At 40.8% G+C, this 18,764-nt stretch overlaps 1 protein-coding gene across 4 annotated transcripts in view; it reads right to left on the minus strand.

Moving 5' to 3' along the window:
- Positions 1 to 18,764, minus strand: part of ppp1r13bb (protein phosphatase 1, regulatory subunit 13Bb) — a 42,810-nt gene that overhangs the window by 6,309 nt on the left and 17,737 nt on the right. The window contains exons 4-11 of one of the 4 annotated variants that reach the window (XM_057352147.1): positions 18,006 to 18,125; positions 16,742 to 16,812; positions 6,544 to 6,645; positions 4,608 to 4,782; positions 1,802 to 1,998; positions 1,434 to 1,574; positions 1,044 to 1,233; positions 603 to 740 (exon numbers count right to left, since the gene is read on the minus strand). In XM_057352147.1, the coding sequence (XP_057208130.1) occupies positions 603 to 740; positions 1,044 to 1,233; positions 1,434 to 1,574; positions 1,802 to 1,998; positions 4,608 to 4,782; positions 6,544 to 6,645; positions 16,742 to 16,812; positions 18,006 to 18,125 (1,134 nt within the window). Of the gene's footprint in view, positions 1 to 602; positions 741 to 1,043; positions 1,234 to 1,409; positions 1,575 to 1,801; positions 1,999 to 4,607; positions 4,783 to 6,543; positions 6,646 to 10,550; positions 10,975 to 16,741; positions 16,813 to 18,005; positions 18,126 to 18,764 lie in introns of those variants that run through there. The other 3 variants (XM_057352145.1, XM_057352148.1, XM_057352149.1) reach the window with 3 other exon arrangements.

Consider the following 18,764-nt stretch of genomic DNA (forward strand, 5'->3'; position numbering starts at 1 on the left):
AATGCAGAGCAGGGACGAGGAGGCCGAGACACCATTGAACCTTATCAGAGTAGCGTTTCTCATCCTAGCGCACACATTACTTCAATCTACTACAAGCACATTTCTTTCTTATTGACGCATGCACACGCGCTTCAAACAACAGGATCAGAGGCGCTGGCTTATTGTGTCTGTCTAATTCTGTCTGGAAACTTTTTGTTTTGTTTTGCTACTCGTTGACTTGGAATAATTAAATTAAGAGATTTTGTGCAAACGAATAACACGGTTAACAATAGAAATTTGCTTGTGTAATAATCAGTGACCTAAAAATACTGCATTGTCTTCATCTCAATGTATCATTTCTATTATTAAAATCCTTTAAAATTCTAAAGGAGATATTCAATCTCCATTTTTAACACTGTAAATTGCACGAATCGTTTATTATTCTGGTCTCAAGTCATTGCTGTGTGAGAGAACATTACACAACAGATTCTGTGCGTAGACATTCTGCATTGACACTCATGAGTAACATGGACTCCGTCAGACTTGCTTTGATCCTGCCCACTACACTGAATAAGGTTCAGAGGCCTTTCCTCCTTCCCTTCATCAGACACCTTCCCACTCACGAGAGGGGCCGTACGACCCTACTGCAGAGCAGGAGACTGGGGGTGGAGCCCCAGGGCCTGGGCGGGGCGGAGCAATCGGGTCCACTATGATGTCTAAATCAGAGACCTTCCAGGGGCCGGGGGGTTTTCTCACGCCATCTAATTCCCCCCACACAAATACCACAACAACAAAGTGCAGGGACAGCAAAGAAAAGAGAGAAACGCACACACAAGTTCACAACACAGTGCAGAAATGACACAAGAGGTTAGAAGGGAAGAAATGTCGAAATCAACTTTATAAACAAATCGAGGAGAAGAACGCCACAGCAGGAGGTGATAATACACATGCTGTGTTTTTTTAAGAGGAAGTACTTAACCACATACTCTACAGTATGTAAAATACATTTGTAAAGAGAGTATAATGTATCTGATAGCATTTAATTTCAAAAAGAAAAATCTCACCTGATTTGGAGCGGCCATGGTTGGCTGGGGTGTTGACCCCCAGTGACGGAGGTTTGAGGGGTTCAGGGGTAAGTGCATAACCCTCTTGCCTGCTCGGCACTGGGACCTGGATGTAGGGTCCCACGGCTGCCACACGCCCGGTATTTCCAGAAGCTGGCTGTGGAGAGGGAGGACCATTTACTCTATTCAGCTGCAGGATGGGTAAAGAGAGAAAATCAAATGTAAAAATAACAGAAATCAACTCGTTGAAGAACTTTTTACAATTCAAGTTCAGGTGTGTGGGTGGCTTTTGAACAAGCATGCTGAACAAATCACGGTAAACACATCAATCTGATAATTGAGTGAATGAAGCACTCCTGGCCTTACAGGAAGGTTTTCTTTTTGACGTGCCTCAGCTTTTCTCTTGTACAGTCGATCTCGGAGTTCATTGATACGTTTGTCCATCAGCGTCACCTCCATGTTTCTCTTATTCAACAGCTCTTTCTGCTGCTGCAGTTTGCCGTTCTGCTCCTGATTCAGCTTGTTACGTATCTGACGGAAGAAACACATGTGACGCAAGGAACAAGAAACCAACTTCTGTAACATCATGATCAATATAAAGACTAAAGGAATACACATACTGCATATAATTGCTCATTAACACAAATATCTAAACAGCCAATCACGTGGCAGCAAATGAATGCATGTAAGCGCGAGTTTCACTTTCACAGCTTTAAAGTCTTGTGTTAAAGGGTGTTGAAGGAGACCAGAGTGTTTACCTGCAGCTCCTGGTAGAGTTTGCGGAGCTCCAGGGCAGCAGTGCCGGTGACCTGACCGCCGAGGGTCTGCAGGCCGTTCAGTTTGCCTCTCCTCAGATCCTCCAGCTGCTGGCTGAGCTGATCCACCCGCAACACAGCTGCCTGCAGCTCCGACTGCTTCTCCTGGAACAGTCCGCTGACGTGCTCGATCTCTGCGGCTAACAGACCACAAACACGGGGTCATCCACACGCAAACATGCGAGCGCACGTGCAGATACGGGCTAACATTTTTCCCATCATGAACAGTTCAATGAATGATATAATGCATCGCTGGAGAGGTTGAACAGTGGATTTTAAGCTGTTGCTAGGTTACAGGAGCAAGTACTGTAAATACTGGACAGAGATGTATTATACACAATTCTACGTCATTATTGTCAACCATGAAATGAAGCCTAAACGTTATCTCTGCATGAGTAAGCAGCTCAACAGAGGGTTAAAGGGATAGTTCACCCTAGGGCTGAAACGATTCCTCGAGTAACTCGAGTTATTCGAATACAAAAAATCATCGAGGCAATTTTTGTTGCCTCGAAGCCTCGTTTAATCCATTTAACTACAGTACACACGGAGCACTGCGTTTCCCCACGGACCGTTATTACTGATGCACAGCCCGCTAAACTCTATTCATGTTACAGGGCTCTCAAGTCTCATGCATTCACCGTGAGACACAAACATTTCTCATGCTGATAAATAACTGATAGCTTATAGGGCTGTGACGGTTTCCGTAACAACCGCACCACAGCGATGGTAAAGTGCCATGACGGTGGTGAACTACCACCGGCGGTAGTGCACGTCACTCTGACAAATATAGGTGTAATAAATATGAGAGTTGCGATAACGATTGCTAGTTGTAGCCTTTCAGTTGTGGATGGTTTTATTTAAAAGATTTTAAATTAACAGAAATTATTGGCATACGTTTCCGTTGGTGCGTTCGAGCGCGGGCCTGCACGGCAAAACCCAGGTTATTCTGCGGGTTTTGCAATGGATCTTGTTGTGAAATGAACAGATACGTAAAATCAAAACTGGCTATGACCCGCTTGCTTAGTGTCGGAGCGCGCGCAGGTTTTGCCGCGGTTGCGGAGAGACATCTCTTCATTTGCGCTCCTGTGCACATCTTCTGAACGCGCATTTAGTGCAGCTGTACACATTTTAATCTGGACAATGTCAACAAGTAAGTTTCACATCAACGAGTCGGAAAAAGTAAAGTTTTTATGGCAATCTGAATAGGAAAGCCAATGTAGGTTTAAACAGTTTGTTTCAAATGGAATTGTTAAGGACTGTAAGGGTTAATACGCCACTGACTGAAGTTACTGCAACAAGAGCTTTTTTATTTAGTATTTAGCTTTCTTATATCATTTAAGTTTTCATTATTTACTGATGTTTATTTAAATGTTTTATATGCTGTAGCGTGCCGTTTCACTGATGGATTTGCGCGTTAAACATTGACGGATGTTTCATCCTCATTTATTTCAGATATCATATTTCAATTATTTAACAATTTCAAGTATTTAAATAAGGTCTATATTTCTCTTCCACTCGTCATGTGGTTGCTACACGCAAATATAATAATATAAATATTATTTATATAAATAATATATATTTCTCAACCACCACGGTCGATTTGTCTATTACCACCGTGGTGGTAAAAAACTGCCACCGTCACAGCCCTAATAGCTTATTGAAATGGTGAACTGATATTTTACTTAGTTTTAGTCTATTTTGCGAGTGAAACTTGTTTTCCGGCTGCATTGAGTCCATCAAACTAGATGCGGACTAGTGGACACCGAATCCTGTTATTTACACATGTCATCTGTCTGGTCTGCGTGTCTGAGTGAATGAACTGCACAGTTTAACGTGCTACACGCGTGATGCTCATGAATTTGTCTGCGTCTGCGCTGAATGAGGACATGAACTTCACCTCCAGAGTTGCGCTGAGAGTTTATTTCACAAACATGTTATTGTTTGAGTGAAGAAACAGACATACTAAAAAATAAGCGTCTTCTGACAACCTGCCAAAATAAAAGTCATAGGCTATTGTTTGAAATTATTATTTCCATTTTTATTCATGTTTCTTATTTATATATTTGTATTATATTGCATTTTGAATTTAATATGGCAATGGAATGTACTAAATGGGTTTAGTTTTCACAGATATTAATGTATGCTATTTCAGCAATAAAAACTAATTGTTCTAAAAATGAAACAAATTAGTTGTTTTACTCATTTTAAGAGACCTGTCTTATTTTCTTGTATATTTAGTATTGCTTTTTAATAAAGAAAAAGTACTTATTATCCGAATACCCGATTAATCAATGGAAAATCAGTAGAATACTCGATTAGTAAAAGAATCGATAGCTGCAGCCCTAGTTCACCCTAAAGGAGATGTTAGGCAACATGTTTGTGACTGACAGCATCAGTCCTCATTCACTTCTACTGTACGGGGGGAGAAAAAGAGCATCTTAAAAATTTCCCCTCGTGCTCTCACAGGTCTTTGCCCACCTACTGTAATATGGAGAACCAATACCAACTCACAAGCCTATGGAATAATACCATCGTGCAGGAATGAATTTTGAACAGTTTGTTATGGATGGTGGAAAATCGCATTTGGAAATGCATGTGTATAGAGGACCATTCAAAGACCATCACAGAACTAATCCTGTCCTAACCTCATGGCATTTGTATTTATGTGTGTGTGCAGTGGAAGAACATGATGTTTTATACCAATTCGATTAAAGGAGCATTCAGTGTCTGGGGATCATTGAATACATACACAGGTTGCCGTTAATGACTTTACTGTAGTCCACTTGGCCCCTCATGGCTTTGATCTTCTTGAGTTTGGCCTCCTGACTCTCCACCCTCTCTTTCAGCCTCTGCAGTTTCTCGGTCTCCGACACGGCCTGCTGCTGACGCCGCTCCTGCTGCTTCAGATAACGCAAGCGCTGCTCCTGCGCAGAGGAAATGCGTGGAAAGCAAAACGCATTACAAATGCATCTCTGACTCATCAGTTTTAAAAACATTTCTTTTTTACAATAGCATATTAGGTCTAACACAAGCTGCATGCCTATCGTATTGATTCTATACCATAAATCCAATGACTTTCATTATAGATTAAACTAGATGGCTTTAATTCCTGCTGCATTCCCTGTGAGGTCAGTGCTATTATTTACACCATCTTATCATTACAGTACATCACAACAGCGCTCGATCAAGACGGACCTAGTGATTTACTGTCAATGCCGAGCAAAGAGTTTGCCGTCAAGAGCAATAGCACTACCTGTGGGAAATAATGCTGATAAATAAATTAATAAAAAGAGAAAATCAATTAGGATTTCCTGAGTTTCATCGCTCTCTATCTGCAGGCAACACAACGCATTCAAATGCAGTGAATTGGAAACAGCGTCTGAATAAGTGAGAAAGCTAAAAATGGCACAGGGTGGACTTTCGATGACTGGAGGCTTAGTGTCATCACGTTACATTCGCTCACAGCAATAATAACAGCCCTCTCATCCTGACAGTTCTGAGATCAGCGCTCTCGTCATTTCAATCTGATCTCCGAACACTCCCTGTAAGCATCGAGTGTGTACTAGCCCGATCCAAATGCCACGATTGACTCTTTGTTGATTGAGGAGACAAAGCTATTTAGCGACTGTGGATGAGAAATGCCGGCTGTGGCATACAGAGCATAGCAGTGTTGTTTGCTAAATAGTTGGAACGAGAGGTCTTTTTTCCCGCCTGCGGTTCTCATGACTAACATCACTATAATGGTTAGAATAACATGCTGTATTGACCTGTAGATGACACTGAGAAACAAACATGAGGTCAGTAACTTAATACATGTAGTTACAATATTACACAACGAACAATAAAAGCTTAGGGTGTTATAAACAAAGCGTGAGGTTTACCCAACACGCTGCTGCATTACCAATAATTACACTTAATTACAGTTCTACTAAACTCATAACCTTTCACATAAACATACTGAGTATCTCACAAAAACATAACTCATATAGAGCCATTTTAAGAGGCAGATCTCTTTTTTAACAACCCATGACACTCAAGCAAATATTGAGATAATAAAGGGTTTTCTTCCAAATTACCACTAAGGATGCCAGGTGTACTTCAGAGTAAACACCTCAAAACGGCAACATAAATAACACACCGACACATGACATTATTCAGAAGGTTAAAACCTCTTTCTAAAGCTTTCTAACAGTATTAGTCATCAAAATATTTACAGACGGACAAAGAACAGTAAAGCCCTCAGCAGCTCTAGTGTCCCACGGGTTTACAGTAAATTGTCTTAAGTATCTTTTACAGAATTTTACTGCGAAAATGATTCATTCGAAAGTGTAAATTCATATCCCGTCTGAAAAACCGAAGTACAGTAAGCCGAATCTTGCAGTCACCCACGGTACAGATCCTACTGTTCATCTATGCGAACATTCTTCAAAGGCATTTTAGAAGATATTATTTTTAGAAGATAAAATAAACGTAGATCTATAAACAAATAAACAAGCTATTTGAGCGCTACGACATCCAAAAAAGCTACAAAATCAAAACGGAATCATGTTTGTTTTAATAACAAATATTTGCTAGAGAGCACACAAAAGCAAAATATTTGGTTTTAGTCTTTCCAAACAAATAAAAACAAAGCTCTATTAAAAAAAAACATCAAAAGGACACATCAGAACAACGGAGCGTGTTACCTTAGCGACGAGCATCTGTTGCTGGGCCTCAATTTGCTGTTGCTGACGAGTGGCCATCTCCTGCAGCTCTGAGAGAGTGAGCTCCACGCGAGGGTTTCCCACCTACGAGAGAGAGAGCGAGAGAGAGCGAGAGAGAGAGAGAGAGAGAAGGAGAGCGATCAGGAAAGGAGAGAGAGATAGAGAGACATGAGACAGAGAGAGAGAAGATGAAGAGAAGGACGAGAGGAGGAGAGAGAGAGTAGAGCGACGAGAAGAGAAGGGTAGGAGAGAGAGGGAGAGACTAGAAGAGAGACTGACGGAAGAGAGAAGAGGAGCGAGAAGAGAGAGAGGGAAGAAACAGCAGAGAAGAGAACGAAGAGCGAGAGACGAGAGATGAGAGAGAGAGAGCAAAGAGAGAGAAGACGATAGAGAGAGACGAGAGAGAGGAGAGATATAAAGGAGAGAGAGAGAGACGAGAAGAAAGAGGGCCAATCAAACAGAGGCATACGGGCGCATAAACAAGGCTACAAAGATGACTGGTTTAATTCAACAGGCATCCATGTCACACACAACTGACAGGGAGACAGAACTGCGTTACTGCAGGACTCAATGTATTGAGATCTGGATGTGAAATGACCTGTGGCTGTGTAAATACTCACATCTTAATTATACCAAGAGCGCTAATGCTAGAGCAGGTCTGCTAAGCTCGTCGGAAGGGGAATGAGAATATCTTTATCTGAAAGGGTCTAAGACAGGCCAGTGCCAGGGCCGCATCCCAGAATCCCACTCATTCACACCCTGCATTCTAGAAGATAAGAGCCAGCTGTCCATCACTGTGCTTGACGCCAGGGCGCCGCTATGGCAGCAGAGCAGAACTGCCGTGCAGCGAAAGATGAAAGGCACCAGAATATGCAATTGCCATCACAGACTCCCATTAAGAGCAGACCTGCGGACGATTCGAGACTCGCGGTACATGAAATGAACAAAGAGCATAAAATGTACAGTTGTGAAATAGAGGCGATCACATTTGTAAATTTGCTATGGCCATATGTACTACTCTAGTTCAAGACACACCTTGCATAAAGCAGATGACCTAAAAGTTGAATTAAGAAAAGGTTTCTTCAAAACAAGAGGCTTTTATGTAATCCTGGTGTTTTCATTTTCTGAAGATAATCTACAAGAGTTAAATACTATTATCAACCTGGTTTGGGCTATGCAAAATACCCCCTTAAAATTTTAGATCATCCATGGTCTGTGCTAGTGTATGGCAATGCTTTTATTTCCTGAAAAACCATCATTGCACTTTGTCTGAGTACACTTGTACGGTTCGTGTTTTGGACAGCCCAGAGCAATCGTAAAGGAAAAAAGGTTTAAACTGGGCCAGTCATTAAGGTTATGTAAGGCCATCACCCTTATTTCTGTTGGAATCAAATTAGTTCACCTAATATTTTAACTGCACCAGGCCAAAAACACAAACTCAAACATAACCAATTTACTGAGCATGCACGATATCTAACATCATTCAAAAGCCTGTCAATGTTGAACATGTTAATGACATGTTTACATTTAAAATAACTATACTGTATATATATACCTGTATATATACAGTATATTGTGTTGTTTAATGACACTTCAATGTGATATTCAATGATAATCTATTAGCATCCATACTAACAATAACATGCCCAAGCACACAGATAAGAACATTACACCAAAGATACTGTGGTAACGTTTGCGGTGTGGTTTTGCCAGGTCACCTACAGCCTGTGGCTGTATGTATTTATAGCCAAGTTAATACCATGATCCAGTTCCATAATTCATAGGTAGTGTGTTTATTCACTCAGTTGGGATGGTTGAAAATAGGTCTTGGTCTACTACCAGTCTTGTCAGAATCAGAATCAGAAAGAGCTTTATTGCCAAGTATGTTTGCACATACAAGGAATTTGTTTTGGTGACAGGAGCATCCAGAACATAGAAACAGCAACAACAGTACACAGAGACCATAACACAATAGAATACAGTACACAATGATTTAAATAAGGGCCTATGGGTATAAAAAATTAAGAAATACAATACAATAAACATAAGATAAAGATATAGAGAGTAAAGCTATGTACTGTATGTATGTAAATATGTACAAGTAAAAAAAAATTGTCTCACCATTTCTTGCCTTTTCTCATTCATCTCAACGTCATATATGAAAACTGAAAACTGTCTGCTAAACCCCCTGTTGTGTTACAGCCATATATTTAATCAAATGGATTAAGATAAAGTACTCACTGCCAGAAAAACTACTGTCTAAATTTAGAAAAGCATGACATCATGCACAACACAACAAAACTTGGTTACATACTGTACGTGGCTAGCATTTTATGTTTTTAACCAAGTCTGTCTTTTCAGAACAGAAAATATCTCAAGCTCACCAGCCACTGTACACAAAACTCTCAAAAGCATTATATAATAAAAAATACATACAGATCAAAACAATAAACACGAATTAACATGCAGCAAGCATACTGCAAGAATATCTCTGCTGTTCTCGCTCAAATAACTTTGGTTGTTCGATTGTCTCCATGCGTTTAATTCCAATCCCTCTATATCCGTAACTCTATATCATCATTCAACTGGTATTGACTTTGTTTTACAAACACATTCACAAGACAAGAAACAAATGTCAAAGAAATATCAAACAGCCCGAACAGATTACTATGAATTTGAAAATAAAGCAACCTTCCGGATACCAAGATATTTCGCTTCTGCTCTTTGTCAATACAAAACTGTCCCTTCCATTCAGCTAATGATTCGTGAATGCTGAGGAAAAGACAGGTTCTGCCTGGAGCACGAGGCCCTGTCGGGTCTGGATCAAATCAAACGTCTTTTCAAATACGAGTGAGGGATTGAAATTCTTTCCAGTATATTCAGCTACCGCTCTAGAGACCAAAAGACACTATTTGCCACAAAGTTACAAACACCAGTACGGACGATTTTTGAGACTATACTTCAAGTTAGTGTTATGACAATGGCATTGAAACTATTTCACGTGTACTTTTAATGATTTTTTATAATTTTCATGATTCTACCTCAGATTCAGAGTGCTAATTTGTTATATTTCCACGATTAAAAGCAGCCCGTTACCACTTTTCTAAAAGCTGTCAGCACATAATGTGGCAGTTTCTTTCCAGCAAAAACATTTCTGACATATGTGCTCATGCGCCCCTGTTAAAGTATCGCACATTGGATACCAACGCACTTTCAAACTCTCAATTGACCCTTCGCCCGGAGTTTGATTGACCAATCATATGCCAGTATTATGCTCCCCCTGTTGCTATTCGCCATTTTGTCCGACAAACAAACCAAAGAGTTTTGCGCATTATGTGGCTTTAAAAAACACTGTATGAACATGATCCCACCGAAAAGTCATGTCACTGTGGAATCTTAGTTGTCATAATGTACAACAATAAAGACCTCTTAAAACCGACTCGTACAAAGAAGACTTGTCCGGAGGTTTACCTCATAGACTGTCATATGATGCGCGCTGAAGGATTGCATCTCATCAACACTGCCAGAATTTTATAAGAGGTAAAATGTCCTCTTTATGGTCATAATCACAGTTTCACCAGTAGCCTAAACCTGTCAGAAACCAATGGCGCTAAATTAGCAAGTTAGGCTAGAGCTTTGATTTTTATTTTGTTGACTTTATTCCGAGTCACTTTCACATCCTGAATATACTGTACACTTCAAATGCATATTGCAGACTTTCTTATTGCTTTTGGCTAAACGTACACGATTATTTCACGATAAATATTCTTTAGTGCAGTGGGAGCGCTTTGGCTGATGTGGGACATAGCAAAAGGGGGCGGGCTTTGCGAAGGGTCAGTTGTGTTAAGAAAGACAGACTTGTACAAGAACGACTCTAAACGTCGATCAAATCAAAAGTGCCAAATTAAACAAAAACATCCAACTGCACAATTCTTGCACTCCTCCTTTACAGAATATGAACAAGTAACACACCATAGCTCTGCACTTACCTATTTTCACTCAGCACAGCTTGCTTGATCAATAATGCCATTGTTTATCGTGCAGTTCCCATCAGCACAAGCTCTACAGCAGATCCCCAATTTCATTACAGCTGAAATGACTTGACTTAGTTTGCTAGAGGAGTGATTCATGACTAAAAGGCCAATTGTGTCAGGCTCTGTTTACCCACACAGCCGTCTTCGTATCGCCACATCACACGGGTTTTAGAGAGACTATCTCCATGGCAATGTGGCACAAGGAAAGGCATACAACAGGCTGATTTGATTATCTGTTTCCAAGGTGGTTGTGGGGGAAAAGGGCTCTGCTCTACCCAGTGTTCTCTGACATTTATCGGAGGGAGGTCTCGGTCACCCTCTAGCCAGACTACATGGCACGAACCTGTCTGTCTGAATCTTTTCATATCCCTCTTTACCAGATGCAGTTGTGCAAATATGAATGTATATCTTTTGGAAAGGCATGAAGGCTCTTTTAACTGTAGAAGTGAAACAAAAGCTTTTTTAAACAATAACTGGCTCTTAATATAAAGAGGTGGCACAGGGCAACATAATTCCTTGGGTAGTTGAAGAGAAAAACTGGCAGTCTCCTTTTCGTCACGGTTAAAATGACCAAGAAGTAAATAAGACAAGGATTTTGCTCACTGTTGCCCTGCCTTTGCAGGCTATAAGCAGTTTATTCAACACACAACAAAGGAAGCAGGTCATCGGGGAATAACTCAAAGACTTAAACCCCAAGGCCATGTTCTACAGATGAGCCGGAGTAGTTCGAGAAATCTCCAAAGGCTTCAACTGTTTGGAGTTCAACACTGAAAACATTTACTGTCAATTACTTACCCTCAGGCCAGCCAAGATCTAGGTGACTTTCTTCTTCAGTAGAAAAGTAAAGTAGATTTTTATTAAATACTGCATTGCCACAAGGTCACGCCCCCAATCAAATCATGCAACGTCACGTGGTGCCAAAGCACAAAACTAGCGGTGAAATAACAGATAAAGTTAAGCTCATCTTTCCACTTTGACCGCATGCTACGCAGTCGAGTAGCTTGATAACAAGTGTGGTGATATAAGTAACCTTCTTTGGACAGCATGTTCAGCTATTACTCTTGGCAAGGACGCTGCGCCGTTATAATCCTCTTTCCGCACTAGGACCAGCGTTCATTTATTGCCGGTGGCCTAAAAGATGTGCAGGTCTTAGAAAGGATGCAAGAAACATTCATCCAATGTTACGATAAGCTGTACATTAGAAGCCCATGTCTGTGACCTTACTTAACATTAAAGCATAGAAATCTAAAGACACGACTCTTACCACGAGCACATAATCCATTACCTTTAACATAACCTATAACTCACTTATACTTATTACAAACTTTTCCATGGGGGGCATTTTATTAGTACATCATTTATACCTACATCTTTAAAAATGTGTGCTTTGTCGACTTTGGAATTATGGACTGTAGCTATTTTGGGTCATTTTCTACAAAATATATTTTGAGTTTTTAGAATTTGCTTTTTTGCATTTCAACAATACTTGCATCATTTTTTCATTTGGTTACGTAGGATGAATGGTTTGTGTTGTGGTGTTTCTCTTTATAAACCACTTTGGATAAAAGTGTACAATAAGTGAATATATGCAAATGTAATGCATTCAATTGTGAACTAAAAAAAGGCCAAGGGTAAAATAACATGCAAAGCAAACCACTAACAAACTCCCTGCAATAAACCTGAGATCATCCAGGGCTGCATAAAATCTGTGCCTTGCGCTGCTCAACTGTTGCGGTGGAGCAAAACGGATGCCAAACCTAAGAGAACAAAGAATCAAAAGACTTTAAAATTCCTGATGAAGACCGAAAGGGTCCAAAAATGAGAAGAAAAATAGCAAAAAACTGGAACATGTGAAGCCCCGGAGAGAGCAGCAGCCCACACACCGTGGAACAGCCTCGACTTTATGAAACTTGATCTGCCCACACAGATCTGTGTTCTGGAGCTCATAACTCTGCATGCATGATGGTCAAATTCATGTATTATTAGCGACGGCATCACTGTTAGATACCATGGAGCAGTTTATTCCTGTATGAACAAGCTCAAGAAAAAGACTGACAGCTCTAAGCAGGTATAATAGACCATGCACTGATTCAACAACAGCTTATTTAACAGCATCAAAGCATTGAGAGTCAGCGAAATTTAAGATACTTTTACACACTTCTTGTGTCTTTTGTATCATAGCATTTCACATATTATTGCATCCTTGGATAAATCGCTTTGTTGTTTTCTTGTTGCTGCAAATGTAATATACAGTAAATGTCTTTCTGCGCATCTTACCTCAACACCCTTTTTCTCTCCAAGGAAGCACCAAACCAGTCTCGGACGCGTGGATGAACGATTTGCAGAGCCAAGAGTGCAGAATTTGGAAAACAAGCGATAGCAATGAGGGGGGGATGAAGCGGAGCCCCCGGCATGCAGTGACACAATCCGACACAGACAGGGCCACACTGACCCTCTGACACGGCAAGCGAAAGGACGAAGGAAAGAAAGGACAACTCAGAAAGAGGAGGAGAGAATGAGGGCCACCCACCATTTCATAAGGGAGAAATAGATTACCTCGCTTTAACAGGCTAGCCAAAAATGCAGGGATTACCCTACTGGGGCATGTATGAGAGAGAGTGGTTTGCTTCGCCAAAGAAGTCTGAGCAAAGAAAACAGTGAATTGAAAAAGCATTGATCCTCTTACCAGCAGTTATGTCATGAGCCTAATCTTCAAAATAATAAAGATGCTGAGGAGAATAAAAGAGAATGTCCCTATATGCTGTAGGGGAAACCTATGAAGAATTTTACCCCTACACACAAGTATATGTATTTGCACAGAGTTTGTGTGCCAGTGATGACTTCCCTGGAGTTGTGGGTAAGGAGAGTTATTAGTTTAAGTACAAGGATGGGCTACTTTAGACAGAGATTTAGATTGGGCCTGAGGGAGCAATCCGATTAAACAACCCAAACAAATTTAGCAGTTGCTGTGAATCAGGCCAAGATTGATCTCTTAGCCGTTTTGAGAGGCACAGACAAACCAAATGGCTGTGCAAGGGTGGTCAACAAGACATCGTCACATACAAGGACAATTGTTTGGGTTTGGCCCTGGTGGTTGTTGTGTGGTATAATGGATACAACGCAGGGCTTTTGGGGGGTTAAAACTGAGCAAAAATAAGTTGTCGAACAAGTACATAAACTTCAAAACCACAATTCACAATAGTGAACTTATAATAAATTGAGCTGTCAGGTTGGAATTCACAATATACACTCACCTAAAGGATTATTAGGAACACCTGTTCAATTTCTCATTAATGCAATTATCTAATCAACCAATCACATGGCAGTTGCTTCAATGCATTTAGGGGTGTGGTCCTGGTCAAGACAATCTCCTGAACTCCAAACTGAATGTCAGAATGGGAAAGAAAGGTGATTTAAGCAATTTTGAGCGTGGCATGGTTGTTGGTGCCAGACGGGCCGGTCTGAGTATTTCACAATCTGCTCAGTTACTGGGATTTTCACGCACAACCATTTCTAGGGTTTACAAAGAATGGTGTGAAAAGGGAAAAACATCCAGTATGCGGCAGTCCTGTGGGCGAAAATGCCTTGTTGATGCTAGAGGTCAGAGGAGAATGGGCCGACTGATTCAAGCTGATAGAAGAGCAACTTTGACTGAAATAACCACTCGTTACAACCGAGGTATGCAGCAAAGCATTTGTGAAGCCACAACACGCACAACCTTGAGGCAGATGGGCTACAACAGCAGAAGACCCCACCGGGTACCACTCATCTCCACTACAAATAGGAAAAAGAGGCTACAATTTGCACGAGCTCACCAAAATTGGACAGTTGAAGACTGGAAAAATGTTGCCTGGTCTGATGAGTCTCGATTTCTGTTGAGACATTCAAATGGTAGAGTCAGAATTTGGCGTAAACAGAATGAGAACATGGATCCATCATGCCTTGTTACCACTGTGCAGGCTGGTGGTGGTGGTGTAATGGTGTGGGGGATGTTTTCTTGGCACACTTTAGGCCTCTTAGTGCCAATTGGGCATCGTTTAAATGCCACGGCCTACCTGAGCATTATTTTTCTGACCATGTCCATCCCTTTATGACCACCATGTACCCATCCTCTAATGGCTACTTCCAGCAGGATAATGCACCATGTCACAAAGCTCGAATCATTTCAAATTGGTTTCATGAACATGACAATGAGTTCACTGTACTAGAATGGCCCCCACAGTCACCAGATCTCAACCCGATAGAACATCTTTGGGATGTGGTGGAACGGGAGCTTCGTGCCCTGGATGTGCATCCCACAAATCTCCATCAACTGCAAGATGCTATCCTATCAATATGGGCCAACATTTCTAAAGAATGCTTTCAGCACCTTGTTGAATCAATGCCACGTAGAATTAAGGCAGTTCTGAAGGCGAAAGGGGGTCAAACACCGTATTAGTATGGTGTTCCTAATAATCCTTTAGGTGAGTGTATATCAGTCGCACCGGCAATGTTATGTTTCAACCAAAGATGTCAAAATGTATGGACTGTAGCTTTAAAGGAGCAATGTGGAGATTTTAGCGGCACCTAGCAGTGTGGCGGTGAGGTTGAATTGCAACCAACAGCTCACTCCACCCCTCCCTTTCGAAGCACTACCGTGGCTGCACAGAACTAAGATGTCGTCGCACTTTCGTTTCTTTGCCTTAGAAAAAGCTCATTCTAAGGCAAGAAAAACATAACGCTTCATTATGTAAGGACTTTATACACCTCTACAGACATAGTTAAGTATATTATTGCATTTCTGTCAATAGATCCTCCAAAAAACTATCATGAAAAAAGTGAAACCCGAAAACACCTGGTTCAACAAGCCAATTTGCATTCTTACATATCTTATGTTTCTGGCATAAATGAAATAAGGTAACACTTTACAATAAGGTTGTATTTGTTAACATTAGTAAATGCATGAGCTACATTAACTGTGAACATTTTTTTTTGCATTTAATAGTCCTAGTTCATTTGAGGTAATGTAAATACCGCTGTTCATGTAAATTCATGGTGCATTGACTAATGTTAAAAGACATGTTTGGTTTTAAAAATGTATTAGTAAATGCTGAAATGAATATGAACTAAGATGAATAAATGCTGTAGAAGTATTGTTCATTGTTAGTTCATGCTGGCTAATGCATTAACATTATTGTTAACAAATACAACCTTATTGCAGTGCTACCTGAAATAACACTGATTTAGAATAAATGAACTTCTCCTGATTTAATGGGACCGCACTGTCTCTGTTCAGTCCAGGTGGCAAATTAATTCAGTTGTCAAGCGAACACATTTAATCAAATTAAATAGACAACAAGAGGCTATAAAAAGTGAACCTCCCCCAGTATACACACACACACACACACCAAGAGACAGAAACTGAAAATGAGAGTCATATCAGTACCTAACAAGACAAGCAGACAGGTGTGTTGCGCAAAAGTCCCTAAAGGTAAACCTGTCAGAAAGCATCAGTGTGGTGAGATGTCATGCTTGGAAAAAAGCATCCTAACTAATAGCTCTTAGACAAATCATCTCGAACCACAGGGAATATGTGCAACTACCTGTGCCATCACTCAGTCCCTAAAGACAGACACAAGACGGTTGTAAATACGCAGACCCCCAATAATGCTTGTGTCTTCCAATTCTGTACACTGGTGGTCTACAGTCATTTTTCTCCCTAAAGGGGGAATTAGTTCTGCTTCCTGAAGCCTGGCTTTTCCCTCGCTGAAATCTGGGACAGATGCTTGGAGGAGATGAGGGCGGTGGACCGCTCTTTGTGAAAGAATGAGCGTGTGACAATTGTTCAAATGAAAGAGTACAGTGAGGGAATTGCTGTGAATGTGGCACATGAAGTCGAGTCCTGGGATATGATGGGTCTCGCTGCGTTTGGCTCGCGTTGAGAGAGAAGATCTGAATGACTCTTGACGTTTTAAAAAGCTTTCGTGCTAAAGAGTGTCACTTAGCCCATCAGTAACTGCGAGAACTTTGCAGCTGCTGCTCTGGTTACAGTAAGCACCTATTACTAAAGTGTGGAATTCAACCTCCTGGGATGCATTTTGAATAATCACAATGCTGAGATTAGAAAAGAAGACGCAGATTTGGATAAGGATGTGATATGAACTGACCCCGTTTTCATTGTGCGTGTCTGAGCCGCTTCCTCCTCTCCTGCTGGGCTGCTCCTGAGACTGCTGGCTCCCTAAGAGCAGAGGAATAAAACACACTGAGTTTAGCGAACGGAAATCACATCAAATGATGGATACACAACTTGAATGAATACACAAATGCCTTTATAAAGATATTTTAACAGGCAACACATGGCCGGCTGAATGGAGATCACTGGAATATCACAAGACTGTTGAGGAAAAGGGATAGTTCACCCCCCCCAAAAAAAATCTTTCATAATTTTCTCACCCTCATGTCTTTGTATGACTTATTTTCTTCAACAGATCAAAAAAGAAGATATTTTGAAGAGTGTTGGTAACCAATCAACACAGACCCCCTTCGCCTTTCATAGTATGGGCACAAAACACCTGAAACATTTCTCAAAATATCTTCTTTTAGGAACGAGTCATATTGAGTTTTTAAACGTCACGAGTGCGATAATGACCATTTTTATTTTTAGGTGAACAATCCCTTTAAGACCTGTTTGTTATTGTCATGTGATTCTGGAAATGGAGCATGTGCTTTTAGCGGATTAATGCCTCTCTTTCGTTCAAACACACAAGGGTCTCTGTGGTTTATGCATTAATCCATGGGGATGCTCAAAAAAGGTTAATCCTGCCAGGAACAAGTTCATAAAAAGACTGAAATCGAACAAATGGTAGGATAAAGAGAAAGATCTGTAGCACTGTTAACACAAAACAAATCAAACCGGAAAATCAATCAATAAAAGACGAGTATATGAAGTGACATCAGAGGGTGATTGTAATGAACATGACCAAGGAACCTCTTACAAAAACGTGTGAATGCAAGACAGAGGTAAAAGAGACAACTGCAGCAAGATGAATCTAAATATGAAAATAATGCTTCATATAGAACATTAGGAATTGTACTAGTATCGCCAATAAACTATTTAGCAATAAAGCATTGCTCATAAAAACACATTTTTGGAACATACAAACAACCACATACTGTAGTTATACTGCTATCCTTGATGTGGTTTTAAGGCACTGCCACTACAGCTGTTGATACTGTGAAAAGAGCTACAGAAATGAACTACTGTATAAACAGACCCCTCTATTGTTCAGCCAAGATGTGTTCGTCTCTTTCTTTCACATGAACACAGTGAAAGGCCTCTAAGAAGGTATGAAAAACATTGCCATCAATGTCAGCCAATGAGGAGAGAGCGGTGGTGGTAGGCGGCACGTGGCCGTCGGCCAGCATTCTTACCCTGATCGCTGCTTTCAGTGGGCGAATCTTCATGCCGCAGGTAGAACTTAACCTCCTGCTTTCTGGGACCCCATTTCTGCAGGTGCTCATACATCATGTGGTCAAAGGGGATAGCTCGCTCTGGAAAACCAAACATGATCAAAAATCATTAAAAACCTAACAAACTTATGTTAGAAAGATGACGCACGATTTTTGTTCTTCAAGCCTAAAGAAGAGTACTGTGTACAAAAAGCAAGCGAGAGAGACGCTCTCACGCCGAGGAACATTTTGTTGCAGTTATACAGCCAAAGCCACACCTGAGAAGAGAACAGAGGAACAGACATAGTGGGATCAGGAAAACAAAGAGGTGAAATTGAATCAAACGTGGCCTATGGCCAGAGGAATGTAGCGGGGCTGGGTGGGCAGAAAACATTTTGGACATTGCAAACAGGTGGAGGGACATCTGGAGTACTGGCAGCCACCCAAAAAGACAGAAAAATAGAAGAACTGGAGCATATCAGCATACAGGCTCAGGGACTTTTAATGGGGAAAGTAAACAAGTGACAGATGATGTATGTGTGTGAATGTGAGCCAGATTATCCTTCCAAGAAAGCTGGACCCAATTAAAGCTAAAGGCTAACAACGACTCTTCGTTAAGAGCGTTAAACTCTTCAAGAAACCTGGGTGTTGTTATGCAGATGTTTCAGTGTTTAAAGCGTTGTAAGCATTGCTCTCAATAAAAATATAGTATAAATCTTTTGCGTGTAATTCTCTATACAG

The sequence above is a fragment of the Triplophysa rosa genome, linkage group LG15, assembly GCF_024868665.1.
Source record: "Triplophysa rosa linkage group LG15, Trosa_1v2, whole genome shotgun sequence".
Taxonomy (NCBI): domain Eukaryota; kingdom Metazoa; phylum Chordata; class Actinopteri; order Cypriniformes; family Nemacheilidae; genus Triplophysa; species Triplophysa rosa.